Consider the following 27,098-nt stretch of genomic DNA (forward strand, 5'->3'; position numbering starts at 1 on the left):
GGGAAAACTTCATTTCGCCTCTCGCAACTTATCGTCCATTGTTTCAAAAACTCCCTAAAATTTAAAATTGATAAAAACAACCCCCCCAGCTATTTTGTTTCGCATAAAATAATGCTTTTCCGCATAATATATATTGAAAAGGAAGCGTACTTCTAAATTTTGTGAGTATGATATTAGTAAACAAGAAAAGTTAATTTCTCTCGTTTACAAGTATTAAATATTAAAAAATAATAAGTATATTTAAGAAAATATGTTAGAGAGACAAATAAATCCTTAATAATACCAATTACTTTTCCTTATTTTTTCAACCACCGAAATAAGAAATATGAAGTATACAAATTTAAAATTTTCGAGGGGTATTTGGTAATTTTAAAACCTGAAAGGCTACTTTTCCCCGTGAGAAAAAAAAAAGGCAGCTGAGCTCGTGCGGTAACATGCGTTTTGAAAACACCGAATCCGACCCACAGTATCTTCCGTGCGGGGGACGATCCGACGTCTTGCGTTCCATCTCCATAAATCGGACGCCGGACCTATCGTGTAGCGTAGAAAGACATCGTGCGGAAGAAGCCCGTCAGTAGTCACGTGTCGCTCGTGCCGCTGCGCGTGGTACTGAGACGCCCTGTAGCCAACGAGGCCGCGACGCGTAGAGACCCTTCGATGGCTGTTGGACGCGTCACGGCATCGCGCTGTTGCCGGGTCGTCGTCTTCCGGTTCGGTTTCCGCTCACCCGCGGAGACCTTTTATCTAAACGGTTCCATCGCAAAGGCGAATCCACTGCCCGACACGGTTCAGGTCACACGGTTGCGGATCAGGATAACATAACGTGATCCGAGGGCAAGGAGTCTCTGGAGAAACCAGACCAGTGAATTTTCAAACAACTAAATGGGGAAAAAAATCGAAGGCTAAAATCAGTTCAATAAAAATATACTTTTCGTGCAATTATCAATAATCTAAAATAATTTAGTTTATTAGATTAAAGTGGTTGTTCATGGTAAGCATTGATTACAACTCTCGAATATGCCTTTTGTTTCATTGATGGCCTCTTGTGAGTGTATCATTGCTTGCAATGGAATCTACAGGCATTGCCAAGGATATGAAAGCTAGTAGAAAAGTTAATGATTAAACATTTTGCAGAGCAGCTTTAGTGTTGTCCATGATCACAGCAAGGAATACACAATTTTCTCTTAACAATTATCCAAAAAGTAGATAGTGGCTTACCTTTCATTCATTTTCTCTTTGATGTCGTAGATTATTTAATTTTGTTCAACATGATTGATTTAAGTAAAAAAAATATTAATGTTTAGCTTCTGTGATCTTTCAATATGAATTTCTGTTTTCCCAATTTCGATCTGCCCAAATCGGGTGGATCGAGGGATGGATGTTGTAAGTTATCTTACTCCTATTGGTTCATCCATCCTATCTAAGCAACACAAGGAATACACAATTCATGTGCCTAAACATGTTTTCAACCTATACTATGTGTCTATGCATCTCACACAAAAAGTAGCATTTTCGATCAAAGGATGAACCTAAAACTAAACAGTTAATAGCTGAGCAGATCTTTTCAAACTTTTTTTGATAGGCTTGCCTTTTCTGTTTCAAATGATTGGATATATCAAATGAGGTCATGTAGAGAATAGCTCAAAATTGACATTGTATCATGTAAAAAATCTGATGTTAATGTGTTTCTAGTTTGCCTACCGAGTGACTCATTGTTAGATAGCAGTTGGGGAGAATGAAGAAAGAGTACTCTGTTGAGGAAGAACTCGGAAAAGATGCCCCAAAGAATCATCAAGATTTCAAAGAAATAACATGTCGGTCGTGTTTGTTTTCTTGCCTGTTTGTCAAAGATACTGCTCTTGTATCCTGGCACGGTTCTCCTCCCACCACAACCTTGCGTGCATCTCACCAAACCTCTCTCGGCTGCAAAGTTAGACGAAGGAGAAAATAAGTGGTTAAATTAGAGCATGGAATAACATCTCAATAGCAAAAAGGAATCCATTTTTCAAATTCATAATGCCAAATCTCATAGAGAAAGGTTCTGGAAGTATAGTAATACAGATCTCAGCAGATTGTTTATGGAACCTGAAAGAATTCACTACTAATTACCATTGCTTGGTTATCATCTAAAAATATTTGACCGGTTAGATGTAGTGGCCATGTGGGGAAAACAAAAGCATAAATCTGAAATGCTTGGAAGTTTACAGGATACAGATCAGATTTAAAAAACTCTTATCACAGGGTTCGTGAATTGTGCAAAATCGAAATAATGGAAACCCTTCAAGTTGGCTGAAAGTAGCACTAATTATTTTAAAAGTGAAAGATGGATTTCATGTTATCAAACAGCAGATTATTTGTTAAAATAGTGACACCGCTCAGTCTCGTCACTTGGTCCTATTGTATTGATTTTTTTTCAATTTCCTTTAGTAATCAGGAATTCCCATTTGTGGACGATTTCCAATAGATGATATTCAAAACTCCCCTGATGAACATTTGCTTCACTAAGACAGTTTTAGATTTACAGCTAGGGGAGTTGCAATTAGAAATCATGCTTCAAAATAGATGAACACACAATCAGCATATTCGTTGAACCAGTTTACAAATTAGGAAATTATGGTAAAAGTCTAACCTGAAACGAACCCGTCGGAGTTCCCTGATACCTCCTGGCAATTCGCGAATTGTGATGTAGACACCCGGTTCATCCTCTTCCACCCATTCTCTTTCTAGATCGCTCGCATTGCTGATAGATGCTGAGATTTCACCAGACTGTTCCACCTCATCAGGTGATGAACATGTTCTAACTGAAGCATCCATTGAGGATATTTCTGTCTTTGCACCACTAATGCTAGAAAGCTTTGGGGTTGAAGTAAGGCCACCGGAGTCATAGTAGTGACGCACATGGTGCAGGTGGCCATGGTTATGGTCTGTGGAGCCTTGGTGTTGTTCAAGAGAATCAGATGGTGAGTACCCAATCCCGCCGCCACCCATCAATGGCCTGTGGAGATTGTGAGGAAGCAGTTCTTTGCCGAGTGGTGGTGTCGCAAGCCTGTCCTTTGAGCACTAGCAAAATGATTCAAGCAACATTTAAGAAAGTTCAGTGGCAATTAAGAGAACAGGGGAGATTCTGTTCAATATGAAATGGAGGATTACTATTGGGCATTCTTCTTTCACCTCATCCTCGGATCTCTGCGGGTTTGGAAGTGGCATGGTTTGTCGATTGACTCTTTGAACATTGTAAAGCTCCATGACCTTGTCACAGTTTTCAGCCCACCACCTCTGTGCTTGCCACTTGTTAAACATCTCTCGGCTACCATTGGCATCAAACATTTAAAGAATTAGTAAACCAAATTTAGTTAGGAACTATAAATTCAATGACACCACTTGATATCAACAGGAAATCAGGACACAATTTGTGACAAACTCTGAACAAAAAGAAGAAACTATGACTACAACATAATCTAAGCAACAAGGCAGATTTCAATCAAGCAATTCAGAAATGATAAATACTAGAGAAAACAGAATTGCCACTGGAAACCAGAAGCGTGCCATTTCAGAAAATATTTAATGTCATTGCAGAAGCACAGAATACAAACTTTCTGCAAACTCAGGGAAGTTAACCACTTATGAAACATAATGAAGCCAAAGACAACTCAATCATGCAACAAAAGAAGGAAATGAAGAATGATTTTCAAAATGATTAAAGCTGCTACTTTTTATGGCCAACGTACTTTCGGGGCACATTTGCTTCCTGAATTGTCATCATCTCTACTCATCTAAACATGGAGAATTCGGTTCACAGGTCTTCCACTTCATGTACCACACCCAAGCTAAAGTATGGATTGGGTGAGCAATCCTACTTTTCTGAAATGGAAGAAACTGCTCAAAACTTAATCATCCTTTCCATCATTGCATTTCTACATATTTGTGACAACCATGGTGCATTTTCTTGTAAAACTGCAATGTGTCTATGTAGTGTATCGCCATGATAATTGCATAATTTGACAGATAGTCATTTGCCTACTTATAGTCTTATCAAGTGTCAACCATGAGGCTAGTCCTATGTTTCCTCATCACTCCTATGTAGGAACTCACAACAATTTTGATACGAGGACAGAAGGTCATGGAAGGCTGATTTCAGCCAGGTATCTTTTCAGATTGAACAAGCTCAATGGAAGAACAAGATTGATGTAACCCATGCCAAATAGTTGGTATATGAAACGATGTCATGATGGCAACAGTGATGACCATGATGACATTGTTATGATGAGAAGTTGCATACTGATTATCAAATGCAGCATTCCATTCATACATGTCAGATTGCTAAACGATCAGACATCAAAGGCATGGTTGTTAAAATCACTATCTTGCCTAGAATCTTAGTCCCATCCCAAGTTGGGCTAAATCGATTGATACCCTACTCAGGATCTAAATTGGCTTGGAATCACCTGAACTTAGGGGCTAGTTCAATGCTTTCTCACCGTTGCTAGGTAGGAATTTTGATAGCGGTAGGCCCTGGGAACCTCATTTTGACCAGGTATCTTTTAGGATACGATATGTAGAAGGACAAGATTGATATAGTTGAACCAAAATAGTTGGGGCATATACACTTGATGATGATGATAATATTATTGGAGTAAAAAGTAATAATGCCCATCTCAAGCGGTATCGCCAGTCTCCCGGTTAGATACAGACACATAAATCATGAGTTATTTTATCCTAGCACAACGGCAGACGCCTAGAACATTTTACACCTACTAAAACTTGACCTTAAAAACTAAAGCGGTCATCCTTGTATGATGATAATATTATTGAAGACAGGGGCACGGTGGAGTGATAAAGTGGCAACTGAGGCATAGATGGGTGCGCACGTGACCTCTCATGTACATGTTCAAGTCATAGGGAATCTCCAGATCATTAATGCAAATTAATGGCTGTCACAACCTACAGACTTCATTCTGGCTTTTAAATAATGACCGCGGAACTAAGGGACAGCTCCATTGAAGGCAATGGACAGCTCCATTGAAGGCATCTTGAACGCTTTGGGCCCATCAACCCCAAAGAAACGCCTTTGAATCATAAATGAAAGGAAAAAACTAGTCACCCACTTGCTTGTTTGCTTTGATCCGAGTTTTCAGGCCTGCTTTTTTCTCTCATAAGCAGAGGAGAAGGTGGACCTTTTGTCGTCATTCTCGATTGCCTTCGGCGCACCCAACCAAGCCCTCGCCAATAAAATACTAGCAATAATGAGCTAAAGAACAAATTTTGGCACCGGAAATTAAAGCTTTTTTCTCGAAACAAGGACCATAGTCACCTTCCACCGGACTTAAAGGCCTCTCGAGTCTCATCCTCTTATTTCTTTTTCTTCACTTGGTGATTTCTCCTCAAATTCCTAACGACTTTCGAACTTTACATGACCACCAAACAGATCACTCCAAGCGCAAAGGCCGAGAAAATTAAAAATAAAGCTGCTTCGTCCAAATGATGCAAATATGAAAACAGACGCAGGAAGTAAAGAGGATTTGACTCGCGTTGAAAATGTTGATAGCTTGGTAAGATCAAAATGGAAATTTTCTGCTATCTGTAAAAGTTGAATGGTTTTGAATTCAATTATATGGTATAGTCTCAAATCTACTTTCTTGTTTAGCAATAAATCTGGTTCAAATGTGTAGAGGAAGTGTTTAGCGTGGAGATGTGATCTTGTTGGTTCATGCAAGAGGAACGCCGTGACGGGGCCGGGAAGTCTGGCAGTTCCCGAGATCAACGCAGAAAACAAAGTGGGAAGGGAAAGGGAGTACCGGAAACGGATCCTCTTGAGATCGTTGCCGCCCTGAGGGAGAGAGAGGAAGGTGATTAGGACTCCCGGTTCCACCTGTGCAACCCACTCCTTCGGCTCATCTTGGCCGTCCTCTAAGAAGGCCGACGCCGCCTCCGACGAGGCCTCCGTCCGTCCGCTCACCGACGGCGTCCTCTCCGCGCTGGAGATCGCCTTGAGCCGCATATCCAACTCGCGCTCCGACGGCGCCGCCGGCGGCGAAGACCCCGAGCCCATTCCGGCACGCCGATACGCATAGTGGAACCGATCCGACGCAGATCCCATTTCGGAGTCCGTGTAGCCGACATGATGGTGGGGGAGTCGCTGACTCCCCCCGGACGCGCCGGCGCAAGGCTTGCAGTGCCGGTACGCCCCCGACGCCTTCAACGCCATGTCCCTAATCTGATCCAAGACACTCAAATTGAGCAAGCGGGGGAAACAAGCAACCAAGCAACCCTAGATGGGAGAATAGGTCTCACCTGAGAGGTGAGAGCTTTGATGGCCTGGCGGGTGCTGGGAGTAGCGGCGCCGTTGCCCGTGCCCTCGCCATCCGGATCATGGATCGGCGATTCGGGGCCGCTGGCGACATTCCTGGAGGCCGCAGTGGCGACGCTTAGCTGCTTCGAGCAGGCAATGCAGGTCAGCATCTGGACGATGCAAAGAAAGAGCAAGTGCCTACGGAACCTGAGAGAAGAGCGAACGAGGTCGTTAATGGCCGCTTCGCTGGAGGCTGTGAAGAACAAGAGATGATTTATAGCGGTTTAAATCTCTTCCAGGGGGAAAAACCAATGCAATTTACATTTATCATTATTTTTTTTTAAAAAAAATAAACCGTTTATAGAAGAAAACGTTCTTCTTCAAAGTAAGAAACAAAGGAAAGTTTATGAGGCGTGGTGGGGCCGATAACTGAAGCTTGAGGCGAGGTGGGAGCAGGTGGACATTGGGAAGGAACACGTGTCGAAGAGCGGAGTCATTATGGGAAAATTCCCTTTCAGCCCAAAACTTATTCAGAATATTAATACTGCCCCAAAAAGGTGATGAATCCTAGTCGATCCAATGCCAAAGTAAACAAGGCGTAAATTGTTGAACTGACAAAAATGGTCATATTTCTAATGCACAAGCAACTAGTGAAATATGGTATTCATTGATACAAACTCTTTATGAGTATCAGGCAGAAGCACCTAAAAAAATGTCCAAAATCTTTAGCCACATCAAAATCTGACATGGGCTCAACGACAAGGGAAAATTTTTTAAGCAAGCACTCCATGCAACATCTGAAATTTGTAATACTTTTGCAACTTTGTCTTTTCTTTTTTTTTTTTTTTTCTTTCGATGCCATAAGTCGAGCAAAACGCAACATCCCTCAGCCTAAACTAATAGGCTCAAGTAGTGATGGACTGTCTGAGTTCCAGTTCCTCCTGCAATCAACACATTGCAAATTAATAAGTTTTTTATATATGTATCTATTTACATCAATCTGTCTGAATCTCTCTATCGACCGAAGCTCTAAGTTTTAAAAAAGTTGAGATGAGGATTAAGGCTCCAAAGTCCCTGTTAAGGCCACATGTACAACATAGTTTCTATTTTATCTATCTACCGGTCAATGCCTTTAAAAGATCCCCTAAAATTTTAAAAATGTCAAGATACGGATTAACGCTCCCAAGTCCAAGCTAAGGCCCAAAGGAAAACATTGTTTCTATTTTATCCTCGTGAGACGAGCAAACATCTATCAGCCAAAGCCTTATAAAAAAAAACTTAATTTAAGAACAAAATGAAATGATAGGGAGGGTTATACAAGTAAAATAGGAAGAACATCGTTTCGATTTTATCCTCATAATCATGTTCTAGTACAAAATCATTGAGCGTGCATGATGTTTCCATAGAGGTTTTGATATATATATATCAAAGGGTGTGTGAGCGCAAGTGCACAAAGGTGACAATCTATCAGCAAAGACCCTTAAAAAGATCCCAAAGTTTGTTAAGGTTCCATGAAGAACACAGCTTCTATTTTATCCTCATAATAACGTTTTTAGTAAAAAGATTCATTGTAGATGAACAATGTTTTCACCAAGTATGGCTATGGGGATACAATAGGAGCTTTGATTTTTATGGGGACCTGTTAGGAACTTTTTAAAAGCATTAGGGGCTTCTTTAGGGATTTTGCGCACAGCTCATTAATAATTACTAAAGGGGCAAGAGAAAAAGAAATGAGGAAGTTAAAATTAAATGACATACATTTACACAAATGTAGCATTTCCTGCTGGTGGAAGTTCAACCACTTTCCCTACAGCTACAGTTTTACCTGTAAAAACAGTTTTCAAGTAAATGAAAGCGCACAATGGATGCATTAATTAGTGTCAAATAGCTTGCAAATTACCTTCAGTTCTAAGTGTGAACCTTCCTAGCTGGGCAAAATCAGAAAATTTTTCGATGCAAATTAAGTTATTCACCTGAAAATCGAATACTGTTACCATTGGTAATTGCAAAAGCCTCAAATTCTATCAAATATAGAGACGATTTGGACCTGAATGCGGCAAACAACAACAGCACCATTCTTAACAAAAAGAGGCTTGTGTTTTGACCTCTTCTTCCTAGCATCAGTTTCTTTCTTCTTTCTTGTGTCGATTTCTTCAATTAGTTCAACAATTTCACATTCCTCGACAACAGCATGGATGTGTAAGACAGCCTTGTATCCAGCAGTAAAAATGGCCTGGAAAAGTCAAAATCGGTTTGATTAATCTGAAATAATATAGTAATCATTGTCCAATAATAACACACACTTACATTATCCAGCAACTCAAGAATCTGTAACTGAGCTTTAAATTCATTAACTGCACCTACTGGATTTGCTGCATGATAAAGTATTTTTCACTATCAGGAACTATTATTTACTCAGTTCCAACATGTGGCATAGATTAGAGTACTTGTACAAATACTAACACGGCTACAGTACTTGCACGAAAATGGAGTCATGTATCACTCAGTTCCAACAAGTTACAAATATCATATATCATGTGGTACAATACAGATAATTGTAACCATAGCAAGAAGCACAAGGAATTTGGCTAACCTATTCGAGCTAAAAATTAGAGTGGCAATATTAAACACAATAAGATGGATGACTCTACCCAAAACACAATTAAAAAGAAAGCCTAATAGTAACATGAGCTAGGAAAAATACTTATGTGACACAAATTTAACTATTTACAAATTGTTTTAAAAACTTTTAATATTTCATAGAGTTTTATATTGAGCTGAATGATGTCCATTTATGACATAATTAACATGATATGGCACAAATTGTCACCCTACTAGTAATAGGCTATCCATAAAAGGAGATACAAATGTAGATTGTCCAGTTGCTAACACAAACTTCAACATAGAGGACAAGCTCATAATCACGTCAAATTATGTAAGTCTGTTATTTAGACATAAGATGTGATCTTCTGGAAGTCCAACAAAAAACTGTTGAGACTTGGAGTGCATAAACTTTCAGATAAAGAAGTGCCCAAGACAAATGTATTTTAATATGGTCAAGAGCATTTAATACCAACCTAATAGCTATCGCTTAAGATCCCAGCCATATCTATTCTAAAATACATTTACATTAGGCAGGTCAAAAAAAAAACAGAAGAATCAAACTTTAGATATGAGAAGCCTGCTAATGGCTACTAAATCTATCTAATTCTACAGTGCATGGTTCTTGCTTCTAAATGAAAAATGAGAGGAGCTACAAAAATATGAAAAGCTAGTTAAGGCCATTAGAAGCCTTACCTTATTGAGCATGGTTCTCAACAAAAATAACAGGAACTATATACCTCAATGTATCAATAAGAAGTTTATGTTGGCAATTAGTAAAACTAATAAAACTGAATAGACAACTTATCTATAGATAGTAATACTTACCAACACTTGTGAGTACAAAACCAGAAAGTATATCTTCTTCTTCAACCCCAGACAATCTTACTCTAATATTCTCACCAGGGCCAGCGCGCTTGACTTTATTTTCGTCACAAAATATTGCAAGAACTTTGACATTAGCCTGGAGATAAGCAATGGAACACAAAGCAAGTTGAGTGATTGCAACCTGAAGGCAGAAATATTGAAGAAACAAAATACCTTGTTAGGCATGACCAACAAACTATCACCTTCGTGGATGCCTCCAGATTCCACTTTCCCCATGACCACTACTCCCATGTCCTTGTATTTATCAATAATTGGCATCCTTTAACATAAATAGTCACTTCAGAAAGGAAGTTGGGCTTGAAATTCAAGGATGGAAGAAAAGGATAAGAACATGAAATATTAAGATTTAAGACATTAAATAAGATTACCAATAATGTCTCAATGCTTAATTACTCAATTTCAATTGTTAATAAATAATATCACATGTAAGGTTTGGATTTAATAATGATTGTAATGTGTACTTTCAAAAACAGGGTTGTTAGGAGAAGGGGTACATAGGTATAGTTCATAAGATCATAAACATAAATTTTAAGATCCTATAATTTAACTTAAATATTTTAAACCTATATTAGCATTTACAATTTATTATTAACTTTCAATATATATAGTATTGATATGAACATTTTAAACACTATATCATTCCCATATTACAAAACATAATTAAAATTTAACATACAAGATATATGAAATTTATTATATAATTCTTAGTGTACCATATTCATATATCAGATAGCAAATTCTATGTGATAAAAAAGTATAAGATGGGCAAGATAAGAATCATTGAAAAAGACTCTTCTACATAGTAATTAAAAAATCTTTTATAATTCAAAATTTTCTTAAATGCTATGACATGAAGAGAAATATTCGCTGCAGTAGATATCAATATTTATAATGTTTTATTGAATTTATATAATTCAATCTAGTTAAGCTTGTTGGGATTGAGATCCTACATAGAAACGATAAGCAAGTAAATCATAGCGTCATAACCTTCTAGCCCAATTCTGATCCTACTTGGAAACAAGATCTTTAGAGTCAGATTGGTTCAGAAGATTCCAAGATGTGGATAACAAACCTTAAATACCATGCTTTATAAGATAAGAATATTTTTAGTAATCGGCATAGAGTTCAATGGCAGAGTAAGATTTATACAGCCAACTTTAAATAATTGAGGCTGACATGACTTCTTGTTGTTCGTTGTATTTGTATGCAGTTAAGTGGAAACAAAATTAAAATGATAGACATATTTAAAGACTACCTAAAAAGAAAAGTTGAATTAACTCTGAGAGACTTTGATTATTACTATCAATATATTCTTTCATAGAGTTACTGGCAAATTGATGTAGCCAACCTTAAATAATTGAAACAAACAATTTTTTGTATTATATACATGCTTATACCTAAATAAGTTCACAAGAAAATTAAAAGAAAAAAGCTTGGGTATCATGGAGATAACTTCCAAGAAAACGAAGATTATGTTAATACCTGAAGGGACCATTAGGATCACGTGGTGGAACTTCAATAGAATTAAAAACCTCAAATAAGCATGGGCCATCCCACCAATCACAAATGCTTTTGTCTAATCTTGTCTTCATGTTACTACCCATCAAACCAGAAATAGGAAGGAATTGGACATCTGGACAAGGAAAATTAATTACATGAGTAATGACAGCATTTAATTTACATATGATTAGCATTATGGTTAAAGTAACAAAGCAACAATCTGTATTGCTGATAATGGACACTGCATTAAACACATCTCAACTGTTTCAACTCTACTCTAGCTTACTGAATATTTTGGTTCACTAAAAAAAATAGCCTGCAGTAATAGAACCAAATTCTACAGTTATATAAGCTTATTGAAGCAAATTATAGAGAAGAAATTTTTAATAAGTTGAGAGTATGGTTGGATTGAAGAATCAAAAGTTTATGTTAATAGAAACCATACGCTGTGAAATATGCTTCAAAGGGAAAGCAAACAGCTATAACACACACAAAAATATGTCACGTTACCTTTTTTTACATTGTAGCCAGAAGACCGCAAAAAGGGAACTATCTTAGATTCTATTTCATCAAACCTGAACAATAAAAAACAAATTTCAAATTTCTAACATTAGAGGATACAGATCATCCAGACTGAAGAAAAACTGTGGTGTAATATCAGTCTACCTTTCTTTTGACCATTTCACAGTAGAATCATCCATTTTGTTGACAACAACAATTAACTTAACTACACCCAATGTTTTAGCAAGCAAGACATGTTCACGTGTTTGTCCACCTTTCTCAAATCCTGTTTCAAACTCCCCCTTGCGAGCAGATATAACCTATCAAACAAAAAGTACCAAAGTGCTAACATCAGAGATTGGAACAAAAAAACCAATACTAGATAAACATATATCAAAATACAGACTTACAAGGACACCTATATCAGCTTGAGATGCACCACTGATCATGTTAGGTACATAACTCTTGTGACCCTGTAACATAATCCCAATCAAACACTGATTCGAAATATGGTGAAAGCTATATAATTATCACTAAAATGTACATATTCTGAACCACCCTTTATCAGGCTGACCTCAGTGTCATTGTCTACAAGTCCAACCCAAATGCAATGATCACAAGCAGCATATGAGTTTTTTGCCATGAGGGAATATGAACTTGAGCATTTAACATACTGACATTTGAATTTTACTAATGATATAGCCTTTTATATATCTCAACAGAGGGATTTGCATAGATCTCAATAGAGGGATAAGTTTTGTTTAGGAACACCAAAGAGTCAATACAAACATTAATTTCTGAATGCAACAGCTGTCAATATTTATTAGTATTGAATTGAACATGCAATATCTGTAAATATTCAGTAAATGAATGCTGTGTGACTGAAAAACAAAGGCAAGCCATCCTCAATATTAGCTTTGTTATAACATAGTACTGTTAAATGCATTATACATGGTCGAAAGATCCATATTCCCTGCTTGTTCTAAAGGTAAGAGACAAAACTAGAAGGCAGCCTGACGATTAGACCAGATGCTCCAGGTGAAAACACTACTATAGGGTTGTGCTTCAGAGTGAAAACAGTAGTCACTACTTACATGAGGAAGATAAGTTACTCTTAAGGATTTGAGCCCAATGACTAGCCCATAATAAACCTAAATTAACTTTTAATGATAAGTTATACTAGCTAAGATCTATCAGCTCCAACCAATTAACGCCGCTTCAACTTGAATTTGAGACTTTTGCCAACATAAACATGATTTAAATTTCACTGTAATTCTGCCATGCATGGAGTTTGGTAGGACACAAGAACACGTAAAATATAAAATTGAGTCTCAGAATGCATTATGTGTATGCCTAAGCAGCCCACAACAACATTCTAACACAATATTCCACAATATTCTAGATAGTAAACAAACAACCATTTACAGAACATCAGAGAGATAAAAACTTATGAGGAAAAAAACGAGAGTTCCAAATTCTTAATCCAAGCATGCTCAATCAAGTTGTCAAAATAACAACAAAAAAGAGGCAACTTAATCAAAATAATCACAGAAAATCACATAAGCATGAACTAGAGAAGTTACCGGTGCATCTAAAATTGTGAATCTTGTACTTTCGGTTTCAAAATGAGCTCTCCCAACTTCAACAGTTATTCCCTAGAAACCAAATGCAAATTTTCAGTTTGATTTTCCAAACAGAAGAAAAATGATTTGCTATCAATACAAAATTGTTAAGATTTATTATGGTACAATTTTTAAATAAACATAACCGTGTATATTGGACCAACACTTAGTATCATTTCTCATTTAGTGAAAAAAAAAAGTGCAAGTGTACAACAAAAGCACCAAAGAAATAGAATTAGCGATGGGAGACAGTTTTTTAAGTGCAAGGGCAGAGAAGATTCCCTATGTACATGTGAAATGAGATGTATATAAGAAAGTTTGTGATAATCAAACCTTGATCCGTTCTTCCTCATTTGTGTCCATGATATAGGCCATGTACCTAAAGAAGATTATTCAACAGCTCTTGTGCTTAGTAGACTAGAATAGGAAACCAGACTTTAGTACAAGATATGCATATCTAATCATAGGAAATTATATTTGCAGTAAACAATTGAATTATATCTATATTGATTAACAGAACTTATTGACTAAGAAATTAACTTTGGGAAGATATCAGCAACTAGCAACCATGTCTCCATACCAGTCTGCCCCAACAATTTGGTGGTTCGGTTCAGGTTTGATGTTGTTGCTGAGTATATGCCCATACCCAATAATGTGAAAGAACTAAAATAACAACAGGCTGTTCTAGACTTCTAGTCCCAACTATTTGGAGCCGGCTTAATAGTGTGCAAGAACTCTTGATTTGTAAGATATTCTGTGGTGTATACAAATAAATTTACTGTGAATTAACTTAGGCATTCCCACATGAGGCAAAAATATACATGTAAAAGAGGCATTAAGACAGCTACTACCCTATATTCCTAAGAAAGGACTTCAGTGCCATCAATGTACACAAGCATTCATCATAATCATAAATTATATCTAAAAATAAAGGTCATGTTAGCCAATTCGCAGACTTGAAATTTCATCCAGCCTATTATTTTGTGGGGAAATCATCAATTGCCTTATGCATAAACTAGCCTATTTGCAAATCAAATGTCCTCTGATTTTCCTATTTGCCAACTATAGGCCGTTGATTGTCCAGCCAATTCAAAGGTAAAATTTTGGTACTGAGAAAATAATTTACAGGCACATATAATATGAGAAATTAGGCATTTCATAGATGTTGAAGTAAAGGAGCAATTTTAGTATTTGAACATATTTTGTTCAATTGTACATATATGTTTATAAAAAATCATAGAATATTCTAGATCCCATCTCAACCTCATATAATTACCCACAGTCATGGATTTCCACCTACAACCAGTAACTTCACTACTGCATACTGATAGAAAACTACAAACTCCAGAACACACAACCTAACTATTGACACAATACACTCCAATTACCTGTAATGGAGTATAGCTTATCGCACTGCCACACTAGCCTGAGCAGAGAGTTGTGGAATCTAAGGTATTTTTTACATCTTTTTCATGAAAATATATGTGTGAATATTCTGTGTTAAATATTTTTGATAAAAACATGAGAAGAATATTTTTGTCATTGAGACAAATAAAAGTTGCATTGTTCACAGTAGTAAACATTTCTAACTGATGAGGATTTCAATATTTTACTTTAATTCATCCCATTATTTTTCACTGTTTTTGAAAACCAAAAAGTAATTGATGTAAAAACATCTTTGGTTGATCCTGATAAAATTTAAATAAGATAGCAATTGATCCTAGAAAGAAATACCGTACAAAGAATGATCTAACTTGCTAATTCAGATCAGATTCTAGTACAAGATATCTATTATTTAGTAATAAGAATCACAATTTTAATTAAAGCATTAGCTTACCAGCTTTCTCGACTTTTGTCCTTAGCTTCCCTTTCATATTTCTGAATTGTTCGGTCATCAACCTGACCACTAAGAAAAAGTATCTGCCCTCCAATTGTAGATTTCCCAGCGTCTGCATCAATTTTATAAGTTGTGAAGAAAATAGAAAAGGATTTCATAATGTAGATCTTAATACCAGGTTATAGAATACTATGAAAAAATTGAACTAGATGTATTTATAGGAACATCAAGAACATAACACATCTTAAATGAAATTAATTGAACAATTCATGTTAAGATTTAGAAATAAACCTAAACAAAGGAAATGTCAATGGTCAATGATCAAGGGAAATGTTTCTAAGAACACAGTACAAGCTCACTCAACATCCACTTGTCAACTTGCTATTGAGGGGCACCAACAATCTGACTAAATGCAAGGATGCTAAATAAGCATGAAAGACTATTGAGGTAACAAGTTGATGTGACTTGAAGAAATATGGATATTCTGGTTAACAAAGAACCATCCTCATATGATTTCAGAAGAAAGTCAAGAGTGTACAAATGATCCTAAAAAAAATTAATTTTATGATCAGTTCATAGCAGCCCATTTTTCCTTTGATAAACCAAGTTGATGCAGAAAAGAATAGGAAATAGTCAGAAGTGTTTTGCATATCTATGATAAGTGGTCAGCTTGACTAGAAATCATTTGGGATCCACCAAATTGGAAGAAATGGGATGAAATATAAAAGGAAAGCACTGATATGAGCTGTATGATTCTTCACTTTTCTAATGTACTCACATAAATAAGTTGTAGGTTTACACATAGTTTTGGATATGCATCCCCGATGCTTTGAACATCCAAAACACCACTTTCAACATTATGAAACCTAGATTGAAATATAGCTAAGGAACTAACACATAATGCTTCTGGATGGAATGGCAATTATGCATTCCATAGTTTTATAATACAGAGTATACTATTTCAGAGTTTGAGAGATAAATATGCATTTGTCCCATTCTTAAAATACCTAGAGACCAAATTCAGCATATAAACTTGATTTCCAACTTAATTGTTCACCAAACCATGATTTCTAGCATGCATTAAATTTCAGTAAATCTGAAAGAGACGAAATTAAAATTAATAACATAAAGAAGTCATTTTAAGCTATATATTTTATGTAATCGAGCTACTGATAACTTTCATTTTATGTTGTAAAACTGAATATTGGTGAACTAGTTCAGCAAATCCAAGAATAATATTTGAAGAAATCAATTTAGATTTAGAAGCATGCACTTATGCACACATAACATTCAAAATCAGAACTAATGAAAGAAGATCAAATTAGAGTGAAACAAATAGAGAAAATATATATCCTGGATCAGTTGAGATTCATACCAACATGGCCAATGAAAACTACATTCAAGTGTCGCTTCTTGTCTTCCTCCTCATCGAGCTCCTCAATCTCTTCCATTAAATCATTTGCAATTGACTCCTTTTCCTTCACTAAAGTTTCACCAGAAAGCATTAAAATGAAGAAAAGAAAATGGTGGAATCAAAATTAACATCCAAAGGTACAGGAGTCTAAATATGAAGCTGGTTATAAGTTCAGTTCAGGAGGATCAGGGAGCTTTTAAATGAGTAAAAAGAATTGCCACATGGCTCGAAAGAAGAAAATTAACATACAAAATTACACCTCTTACACATTCTTTCGAGGACTACTCTACATTATCTACAAAACATCAAATTACTTTAAAAAAGAAAACATTCTACCTCTTGCTTCCAGTTGCAATGACTTTAGTTGTGAAGTTACCTCTTCTTTCAGATCTAAAGTTGAACAATAAAGCAAGCTTTTAGCAACAGAATAAATTAACAAAGAAATTCACTGAACACATTGTTGTTTGCTTTAAAGCTTAAAAAGTTACCATCATCTATCTTGATACAAAAGACGAAACATTTAAACAGGCCTGATGGTATAATTAATTGGCAATAAAATCAATTACTCTATGCATAAAAGGATGGAGAAATGCACAAAGGTTTACCGTATCATGGTGTAGTATAATATAAAGGCATCAGCACTCAAATCTAGGAACAATAGTCAAATCACCAATGTTGAACTATCCATATTGTTACATGCATTGTACTCACTATACTAAAAAGTATACACAGTAAAGGTCAAGTGGTTAGTTTCTAATTCTCAAGATCTGACGACCCAGGATTTACTCCACCATGAGCCTAACGCATGTACCTGCATTTACCTCCCTCCATATCCGTGGGACCGGCACTAGGGGGGCATTAATGTAGCGGATCTACATTCTTTTCTAATTTATTGAGTCTTGTCCCTGATAAATAAAGGAATTATATGTCGAATATGAATGGCCGGAAGCATAGTTGCCCAATCTCCTTTCTTTCATCAAGATATACTGAAACAATAGTGATTAAACCACTAAGAATTTCTCTAATCAATAAATAAGTCGACCACACTAATAGTAAGCACTTCTGTTCACCTTATGATGATTCTCACTACAAAAACATTGAACAAAAGAGAACAGGAGAAGATCTTGACTGCATAGAATTAATAGAAGTTTGTTGCTAATGAAAGCTTAACTTCTGCAATTTTGTAAACCAATTAGTATTGTGGTATGTTGATCAGTTGATCACCAAAATTTTCCAGTATAAAGATACAAATGGTCCTGATGAACCTAGATAAACTGAAGTTTATACACCAGTTAATTGCACTGATTATTAATAACTCACAAGGCCACCTGATATATCTCATCAGCTTAAGTTCTAGTAGACTAGAAGCCAACATAGAAGAGAACGATAACTTATCAACCAAGTCAATCCAAACTCAACCACCACTAAAATTATAAGCCTGTAGCTTCTTTTGTCAACAACAAATTATGAATCCAGCAACTCTGCAAAAACAAGGATAAAAAAAGTGATCTGATACAAGTAACTAAATACTCGAGTGAAAGATCAATTTCCATTCTAGATGACAGCATAGGCAGTAAACACTACCATACTTCTTTTACTGAATAGTTTAATCAATTTTTTCTTTCTTACTGTGTTGTTCGGGTTCCAGCAAAGATTCACCTTGATGAAAAAGAATAACGTCAGATCTGAATATAAGAAGTTTCAACGGGTCTAGAACCTTGGGGTGGCGAATCGTGGGAGTTGCCAGCAGCTTTCGGAGGATGCTCCTCCTCGATCATCTCTTCGTCCTCTTTGCTCCAGTCGTCAGGCAGACCGCTCGGATGGGTTACGGTCGCCAGAGTCCGTTCGTCCTCCATCTCGGGCAGTGCGGCTGAGGGATTCACTCCGCCCTTGCGCTCGACCAGGGTTAGGGTTTCACGCCGCAGTGGTAGAGTGAGGAGGCTACCCAGAGGCGCTGGATCACGCTAAGAAACATCTGAAGTTTGTTCCTCACGAAACATCGGAAGCTTCTTCCTCAAGCATCACGTGCGTAGCACTTGCACCTTCCCCTTCCAAGTTCCAACCGCGTATGAAAATATTAAGAAAAATTGTATTTTATTTATTAAACAAAAAAAAACTCTATTAGCTTCATTTTTTCAATCCATATTCTTGCCAATTATAGCTGCTTCAATAAATATATTTATTCTCGATTTAAATGTTCATATCCCTTTTATACCAGATCTAGAATTACAGGAAAACTAAAATTATCTTTACCTTAAAAGTAAATGGTTTATATTCACTTTTTAATCATTTTAAAAATAAAAAGTGTCTTATATATTTAGACAAATAATTAAATAAATTTAATTTCCATTTACTTAATATATTAAAATAATAAAATAATTTTTTTTTCTAGGTTCGTTTGTCGAAGCAAAGGCAAATTCAATTGAACCGAAAATTTTTAAACTATACGGCCTCCAGGCTTACACGGATTAAAATAAAATTACCAGTTTAGGAATTACATAAAATTATCAATTTCTATTTTGCTGAAATTTCTATTAGATTGGAGAACAGAACTAAAACAATTTAATTCGATTTGATTTTAGAATTAACAGACAAAAAACATTTAAATCTGATACAGATGTTCTCACTGAAACGACAAGAATCACGCACGTCCCCGGACGTCCTTACAATACCATGACGAATTAAGCTGAAGATTACAATATGAAATAACAAGATTAAAGTTACAAGATATTTTGATGATCTTAGAACTGAAAAGGTGAATTTTAAAGATCAAAATGACAAATTGATTAAGAACTTGCAAGTCTGAATTCACATATCAAAAACAGCAAAACAAATTTTAAAAAAAAATACTTGTCTTTTGATAGAAATGTTCAACCACAAATCACCATTCCCAGTTAATACGGCAAAATTTCTATCTCAGATATGACTTTGTTCTAAGATGATGGCACCGACTATAGAGTATGGCATCAGAACAAATACACCTCTTGTATCAATCGACAAAATTGATTCATTTAATGGGAGTTGGTTCATTTAACATCCACCATCTCCACGTCAAAGTAGAGCCATGAGTTTGCTGGTATTTTTCCCACATTCTTGTTCCCGTAACTGCACACAGAGCATCCAAAGTTATAATGAGAGAAATCCAGTGAACAACAAATGAAACAGTAGTAAGGTCATGCCAATGTGTTGACAAGATTCCGATGGTAGTGATGAGTCGGTGCGGGACCAAAATAAAGAAGCCACATTTCAAAATGCAAAGATAGGAATAAGTTTAATGGATTCAACAAGTTTATTTGGCAGTGAGTTATGCTATGCTGCAACCCGCAGCATAGAAACAGAGCAAGCAGCGGCAACAAGTGACGAGCGGTGGAGTTCTTGGGTTTATGTATTGGCTGTGGAACAAGATGCTATGCTTGTGCCAATGGAAATGAAGGGAATTTCAAACTTTGATCATAGCACAAACAGAAGAGAATACTCACCCCATTGATGGCGGAATGTTGAGTCTTCTTTTGTCCCCAATTCGCATACCTAATAATTCAAACTTAAATGCGTTAGTGTCTCACAAATAGATTTGAGGTAAAGAGGTATGTGTAGAATATAGAGGCATACCAGCAATGCCGACATCCCATCCCTTGATGACATGCCCAACACCTGCAATTAGGATGTAATTTCTTAATTTAGTCAACATGTTGCGATGTGTATTAGTGATAAAAGAGGGACTTAAGCTTTTACCAAGGCGGAATTTAAAAGGTCTTGTGCCAACATTTGAGTCGAAAATCTTTCCATTCTTTAGCTTGCCAACATAGTTTACCAAAACCTGGGAATGAAATCATATTTCATGCATTCTCAGATATGTTATGTTTACTTAAAATGAATTTAATTTCATTTATTTCCTCAATTCCTCTATTTTATTTTACTCAAATCAAGCAAAAATGAACTGAAATTCATCCAACTCATAAATACAAAAAAGTGAAGTACTCTCTCACTGCAATTGCATCTAAGAAAACAAAATATATGAAATATACTGGAAGTAAAATAATACATTTTTTCTTTTTGCATAAACCATTTCATTTCCCTTGTATTTCCTCCTTTCCCAGTAAGCACAAGAAGTAGAATCGAAGGGAAATGAAACGATGACATTTACATATCTCTCATAAACACAGAAAAGTGAGTCCTTTTCTCCCTACAACCCAAAAGTAAATCAATAAGACAACAAAAGGAATTAAGTTACTTTTCTTTTCACTTCAATTATTTTGTTTCCCTTCCGTTCCCTCCTTTCCAAATAAACATATAAAATTAAACAAATATAAGATGAACTCAATGCATGGAACCAAGAAACATAAATATAAACATGCATCACTAGGTTGATCGTAGATGATAAGACTACCTTACTCCCAGGAGAAGCTTTCTTCCCATCGGGCTTGCCCATAGAGAGCTCCTCTACAGACAAACCATTTGAAAATGTTCTCGTTTTGTGTTCATGATTATGTTCTTCTGGCGGAATGACAGGCTCCTTCACATTGGAATCATTCTGCGGGTTACTGCCCTTCTTTGCCTTTTTCTTCTTCTTGGCTTTTTGCAAGAGGCTTTTATCATCAGGAACCCTGCACACAAGGTAAATAGTTTTTAATTAACAAGTATATCACGACTTTTGCATAGATTTTCAAATCTATCATAACATTTTATAAAAAAAAAAATGCAAACCTATCAACAGTTGAGATTTTAAAATTTTCAAATTTATCACACCATTTACTCATCCATCAGCAATCCTTGTCTGTGGTTGTTAATCTTTGCATTGGCATAGCAGAACACCAGATCAGCCATTATTTTGTTCACATCTTCAAATAGTATCAACCATGCCTCATCATCAACTTGAGTAAAAAAAACATTGCAGACTATATAGAGATCAACTAGTAATATTTTTCCCTCCGACATGGCATGATTAGTATCCAACAGCTAATGTAGATAAATCAGTTGATCAAGTATTCTTCCATGTCAATGCCACAACAGCTTAATTGCATATGGACAGCAAATGGATGACCAATTTGAAATTAATAAATAAATGTTGTGATAGATTTAAAAAAAAAAAAAACAATTAACATTATATATTTGGGATTTCATACAAAAATTGTGATAGATTTATCAATTAACCACGAGATATCCAATAGCATGACAATCTTATAACACTGTTTTATGTTGAATGCTTCTATAAGGCTGTTTTATATCTTACTCATCATTCAGTGCTTCTCTTACGGATTGTTCCACTTCTGCGCTATCAGAACCCAATTTAACCTCTGTAGTGTCTTGATTCATTTCTGTTTCATTCAAACCAGTCTCTTCACCAACTTTTTCATGAGCAGTTTCCTCTTTAACTTTTTTCTTTCTATTCTTCTTCTTTTTACCGCCACTGCTTCTGTCACTACACAATTGAACAATTTCAAAGAAAGATTAAAACAATATACGTGTTCAAAGGACTAGTGAAGTCAAAGTAATCGCTATGTCTGACTTTTCATTAAGTGGCTTCTCAGCTTCAGAGGGGTGATTTTGATCTACGCCATTGGCGTTAGGAATTGCATTTACATCCCCTTTAATTGCTTCTTCTGCAAGTTCTTTGTACTCCTTCACAGTCTTCTCTTTCTTCTTTTTCCGCTTCCCTTCGCCCACATGAGTTTCAACATTATCACCAAGGACATGGTTCTGCTCAACACCAGCAACACCCCTGCTAATGGATACATGCTATTGGAAACACGAAAAAGTGACACAAATATATATTATGAACAAGTCAAACCTTGAAGGTTCAGTCTCTTGACTAATTGCATCAATCTTTCTTTTCTTGTCTTCATCGACTGTCTTCTTATCTGTTTTCTCATCTCCAGGTTCATTCTTGTTCACATTTTTCCTTAACAAAGAAGAGATTGGAAAACCATCTTCATCTTCACTTTCAACGACTGCAGTGTTCTTAGGCTCGACAATCAGTTGGAGCTGAGAATTGTCATCCTCATTATCAGTATCACTCACTTGACTCTTTTTCTTCAAACGTCGACGCGTATTATTTCGATTTGTTGGTTTTTCATCGTCTACAATCTCCTCAATTACAACTAGTTGAATGAAGAGAAAAGGTAAAGTAAATACCAAGGTGACACGAAGATCATTAAATTAGTCAAGTAAAAGACTAATGCAATAACTTAATGTTGGATAATGTGAAATTTAAAATATCATGCAGAATCAGAAATTCAATCTCCAACAAGAATTGTATGTAGAATATTGCATGATTCTTTCCACAATAAAGGGCATGCATTATTGGATGAGAGCATTAGTTTTAGCATCCTACTAAGATTAATATCAAAAAATTTCAAAACATGCATTAAATAAGTTCCTAAGACATCCAATATTGAAATTAATATCTGTGTTCATAAACATAGCTTAGTTAAGCATTAATAGTTAGATCTAGACTACTAATAATTGGATTTAGATTGACACAATTGAAATTAAAACATATATAGGTATAGGATATTGATACATCTATATTTCTTAGACTCTAGTGTCATTTCTTTGCTATATTTGGTGCTCCAATTGGGGAATCTTCTCTTCTATTTCTCCCTTTTTAGTGTTTCATCTCGTCCTAATGACTTACAAATGAAAGTGAATGAAAGTTGGATCATGAGATCAAAATCTTTCTATCTCGATATCATTATTGATGATTCTTTTTTCTCCACCCTGCTCTTTTTAGTGTTTGATCTCCTTGCCCATCACTGACAAACAGAACAGAAGAAAGAAACATGGGAAGAGAATCTTCATGCATCATTCTATTTAGGACAATACAAGATCAATCTCAATAGGCACTAACAAATCCATGTTGACACTAATGACACAACATTTGCCCATGTAGACATGATATTGATGTCAGCTGACACTAGAACAATATGTTCTTGGGCAAGTCAACACTAGAATACGTTTTGGGCAAGCCAACCGAATATTAATTCTCCTAACGACCTTACATAGACCCCCCCCACTACATATGCACTATGCAATAATCTCGCTATCTTTTTCCCACACACTTTAGAAAAGTGGGGCTCAATCAGCTTAATGACAGAGTTTTACCAGTAAAGGTTCCCAAAACAGTTTATTATTGTTCAATCATTATTAAGATCATTGTGCATAGTATGTTATCCTAGTATATCATTTTGCATGTCCACGGCACTGATTTTCATCTTCACCATTTGAATTAAGAATCAAAATAGTACTGCCAATAACTTTAAGTAACTAAAATACAACTTTTACATAACAATTGCATATACATTTTGTGATTTTTTTTTCCTTCATACCATTGATGGGAAATTGTAGTTCAATCTCTTCTGAGTAAGCTATATCTCTGTTAATTAACCCTTGCATGGTCTCTATTACATAACTTTGATAGCTTACACAGTTCATCGAGGACAAATATCTACTTGTGCTTACTATAATGTGACATAACATGGACAGACGAAGAAGAGACGTAACCATATTAGATGCTTCTAGAATAACTCGGCAGAAAAAAATGGATTACCATTGTTTTTATGACGAGGAGAGAGTGGGAACATGTCAATGTCACCATCATCAATGAAGTCCGATTCATACTCGTCTTCATCACTGTCAAACTCCTCATAGCTCTCAGAATCGTCCACTCCAATATCTTCGCCATATGAATCGCTATTTCCAAGTAAAGAACAAACCAGAGAAAATACAAGTTTAAACAGATTCAACATCAACTACACATTACAAGGATACGTATCATCTCCACCGTCCCTGCCGCTCCGGCCACTGCCAATATAATATCCAGAAAGGTGGACGCTTCTCGGCCCTATGACCGAGAAGACAACCTCACCCTCCTCCTCAAACTCGAGCTCTAGAGGGCAGGCCTCAGTTTTATCAGGAATCAAACTGCAAAGCAAAACAGGACTCTTTTTGCCAACATTGCACTGCACCACGCTCTTTGTGGTAGCCTTACCATTTCCCAACGTCGCCTACAAGAAACGAACAAAAGACGGGATTTCTTGATGACCCAGAAGCGCCGAAAACAGCAAACCTGCAGAAGAATAGGTTTGGATAGGATGCTAAACCTGGCCGATGCGAAGCCTTCCGCGAGCTTGGTCGTGGACGTGAGTGTAAGGTTTTCCGGGTTTCACCTCCACTCCTGCGACGCAAACAGACGAGTAAGAGCAAAAACGATCGAGGTAGAGAGGCAGCAGAAAAGCCTGGAATGAAAGGAATTCTAACCCCAAAACGCCATTGACGAAGCGCGAGGCGAGAGTGGAGACCTCGCAATGACTGAAGTGAGCAATCGGAGCCACAATCTGGACTGCGAAGACTTGAGATTGCGGCGGAAGTAAACCCTAACGACGATTTCTTGGCGAAGAGCTCCGGGCGGAGAGGTTTATATATCTTTAAGCAGAGGCGTTTGCAACTGAAAATAGAGCATTTTAGACTTTGAGAAATTAGACAAGGAAAATTTCCCTTCAATCACATATTATTTTTAAAATTTTAAATTTTCTGTTAAAATAGAGGACACTGAGTCAGAAAATATCTGACAGATATAGAAAAAAAATAAATTTTATATAACAAAATATCAAAAAAATATTTTAATGTATAAGTCATAGAATTAGTTAGACAAATTAAAGACTTGATAAAATAAATTTCAGTCTCAATACTATCATTTGATTCTGATTACTTAATTATCTAAACAGATAATTATAAAATTGGATGAGGAGGAATTCTTTATCAAAATCTATTCAAATATGAATCAAAATTTATAGAAGTCATATGCATATATACTTCTGATTAGTACAAAGAAAAATGTCATTTAACTCCTCTTCACTATGAAATTTTAACAGAAATCTATTGTTTAAATGTTTTCCGATTTTTCATTTGTAGCAAGCAACAAATCATAGTCTGGATAGACTGTGAAGCTATAGTAAAATATATTTAACAAACAAAATGTTTAAGAAAAGAACTTAGCATTAAAAGATGGTTAAAATTTATAGACACAATTATCAACAAAGAATTAAAGATTTAATGGGAACATATTAAAGGAAGTAATAATTCCCTTGTGGATACACTTTCTAGACTTTTACATTAACTTCATGACTTTTGCCGGCATGGATAGACAAAAGAATGTAAAAAACTTTTGTCATAAAACCATGAGGTTTGGCAATCAGGAACTCCAACAATTCACCTACTATGACGAATAATTCCATATTACAGTAAGAGAAAAACTTGACCATATACAAACTTGTTTACTTGACAACATATGGAGCATTCCTACAATCCCAGGAAGTTCAAATTACAAGATAGCTATTATCAATGCCCTGACTAATTACTTTCAAACAACGATACAAAAACCATCTAGAAAGAAGTTTTCTTATTATATAGTATACTCTAGTATACAAGCAGGAGCCTATTATGACCAGTAAGAAGTGACTATTGTTATCCAAGGGTGTGAGAGTAGAGGCCTTTACTGTAGCAAGAACCGTCATCAACCCTAATTTCTTTGTTAGCACTTAGAATCTATGGAAAAACACTAATGGAAACAGAGGAACAAAAAAAGACTTATGCATAGGACCTCGCAACAATGCCTAGCTCCAACGTTACAGAACCTCCTATCCACATACCAAAGCATTTAACTTTGGGACAGTTAAAAGCTCGATGAGAAGCCACTTCAACCCAACACTATTCTTGAAGATATTGTCATCTACATACGCAAGTTGGCAAAAATATCTATCTTCTAGAATTTTGTTGAGTTATGTGAAGCCTTTAAACTATTACATCAAAAGGTACCAAGAAGAATGATAATTATCTATAAAGCAAAATTCAGCTCCAAACTCAAATGTCAAAAAAGGAACAAAACTTGTGAAACTTCAAAAAAATACGGGTGTCAATGTCAACTCGTATATTCCTTTAGAAAAGTGCATATAAATATTGATACGTAGAGCCTCCAACAGTTAAAAGCAAGTTGATTACTCCATTCCTTTTAATGGACTAAGGTCTTCTTCATAAATTATGAGTACATGATCCTGATTCTATCTGAAACTTCCCAAAGAAACTTGGACAGACCATCTCTTTAGCTCTTAAAGAAGAAGAGACATAGGTTATATGTACTATTGACAACTCTCCTACATAATGGATAGATGTGAAGATTAAACCCGCTGGGCATCTCATCAAAATAGACATTGATGAACTTAATGAATGACAACCAGAATTTGATGATTAATTTTGATATGGATTGGAATGTCTTCCCTTTATTAATAGATCAAGTCAAACATTGAAGAGGCTCTGTCCAAGGGTCCAACTGGACGTGGGATCGACAAAAAGACCCTAATGAGTACCTTCTAGCCAGAGAATCATACACTGAAAAAATTTATTAGCCCAAAGACATGGGAACCATTTTCTTTCCCTTCTCCTTCACAACAC

At 36.0% G+C, this 27,098-nt stretch overlaps 3 protein-coding genes and 1 long non-coding RNA gene across 7 annotated transcripts; 1 reads left to right on the forward strand and 3 right to left on the reverse strand.

The window, feature by feature from the left end:
• Nucleotides 1–277: 277 nt before the first annotated feature.
• Nucleotides 278–6,536, reverse strand: LOC122041558 (protein Brevis radix-like 1). Of its 4 annotated transcripts, none has more exons than XR_006129009.1 (6): nucleotides 6,292–6,536; nucleotides 5,796–6,214; nucleotides 3,151–3,307; nucleotides 2,630–3,060; nucleotides 1,702–1,923; nucleotides 278–845 (listed from the first exon to the last, which is right to left on the reverse strand). XR_006129009.1 is itself a non-coding variant. In XM_042601281.1 (6 exons), the coding sequence occupies exons 1-5, from the start codon at nucleotides 6,457–6,459 to the stop codon at nucleotides 1,845–1,847; spliced, it is 1,254 nt and encodes a 417-aa protein (XP_042457215.1). In that variant the 5' UTR covers nucleotides 6,460–6,536; the 3' UTR covers nucleotides 278–845; nucleotides 1,838–1,844. The 4 variants fall into 4 exon arrangements, 3 of the variants coding, with proteins under 3 accessions (XP_042457215.1, XP_042457216.1, XP_042457214.1); XM_042601281.1 differs by having other exon boundaries at nucleotides 1,838–1,923; XM_042601282.1 differs by lacking the exon at nucleotides 278–845 and having other exon boundaries at nucleotides 1,590–1,923; nucleotides 3,172–3,307.
• LOC122041559 lies at nucleotides 5,246–6,655 on the forward strand. The gene is made up of 2 exons (XR_006129010.1): nucleotides 5,246–5,549; nucleotides 5,670–6,655. It is a non-coding gene; the product is annotated as an uncharacterized LOC122041559 (long non-coding RNA).
• Nucleotides 6,656–7,139: 484 nt separating this feature from the next.
• LOC122041557 (eukaryotic peptide chain release factor GTP-binding subunit ERF3A-like) lies at nucleotides 7,140–18,684 on the reverse strand. Its single transcript, XM_042601279.1, has 17 exons — nucleotides 18,370–18,684; nucleotides 16,989–17,042; nucleotides 16,614–16,721; nucleotides 15,239–15,350; nucleotides 13,735–13,780; nucleotides 13,363–13,434; nucleotides 12,190–12,252; nucleotides 11,945–12,099; nucleotides 11,789–11,853; nucleotides 11,261–11,411; nucleotides 9,932–10,037; nucleotides 9,719–9,854; nucleotides 8,597–8,661; nucleotides 8,337–8,522; nucleotides 8,190–8,262; nucleotides 8,048–8,114; nucleotides 7,140–7,230 (listed from the first exon to the last, which is right to left on the reverse strand). Exons 1-16 carry the CDS (start codon nucleotides 18,506–18,508, stop codon nucleotides 8,050–8,052), a joined length of 1,596 nt encoding a protein of 531 aa, XP_042457213.1. The 5' UTR covers nucleotides 18,509–18,684; the 3' UTR covers nucleotides 7,140–7,230; nucleotides 8,048–8,049.
• A 728-nt stretch (nucleotides 18,685–19,412) lies between these two features.
• LOC122041560 (peptidyl-prolyl cis-trans isomerase FKBP53-like) lies at nucleotides 19,413–25,072 on the reverse strand. Its single transcript, XM_042601283.1, has 12 exons — nucleotides 24,909–25,072; nucleotides 24,752–24,825; nucleotides 24,420–24,655; nucleotides 24,199–24,341; nucleotides 22,441–22,750; nucleotides 22,159–22,371; nucleotides 21,883–22,071; nucleotides 21,040–21,256; nucleotides 20,385–20,469; nucleotides 20,262–20,303; nucleotides 20,132–20,180; nucleotides 19,413–19,757 (listed from the first exon to the last, which is right to left on the reverse strand). The coding sequence occupies exons 1-12, from the start codon at nucleotides 24,919–24,921 to the stop codon at nucleotides 19,679–19,681; spliced, it is 1,650 nt and encodes a 549-aa protein (XP_042457217.1). The 5' UTR covers nucleotides 24,922–25,072; the 3' UTR covers nucleotides 19,413–19,678.
• Nucleotides 25,073–27,098: the final 2,026 nt, after the last annotated feature.

The sequence above is a fragment of the Zingiber officinale genome, chromosome 2A (genome assembly GCF_018446385.1).
Source record: "Zingiber officinale cultivar Zhangliang chromosome 2A, Zo_v1.1, whole genome shotgun sequence".
NCBI classification, from domain to species: Eukaryota; Viridiplantae; Streptophyta; class Magnoliopsida; order Zingiberales; family Zingiberaceae; genus Zingiber; species Zingiber officinale.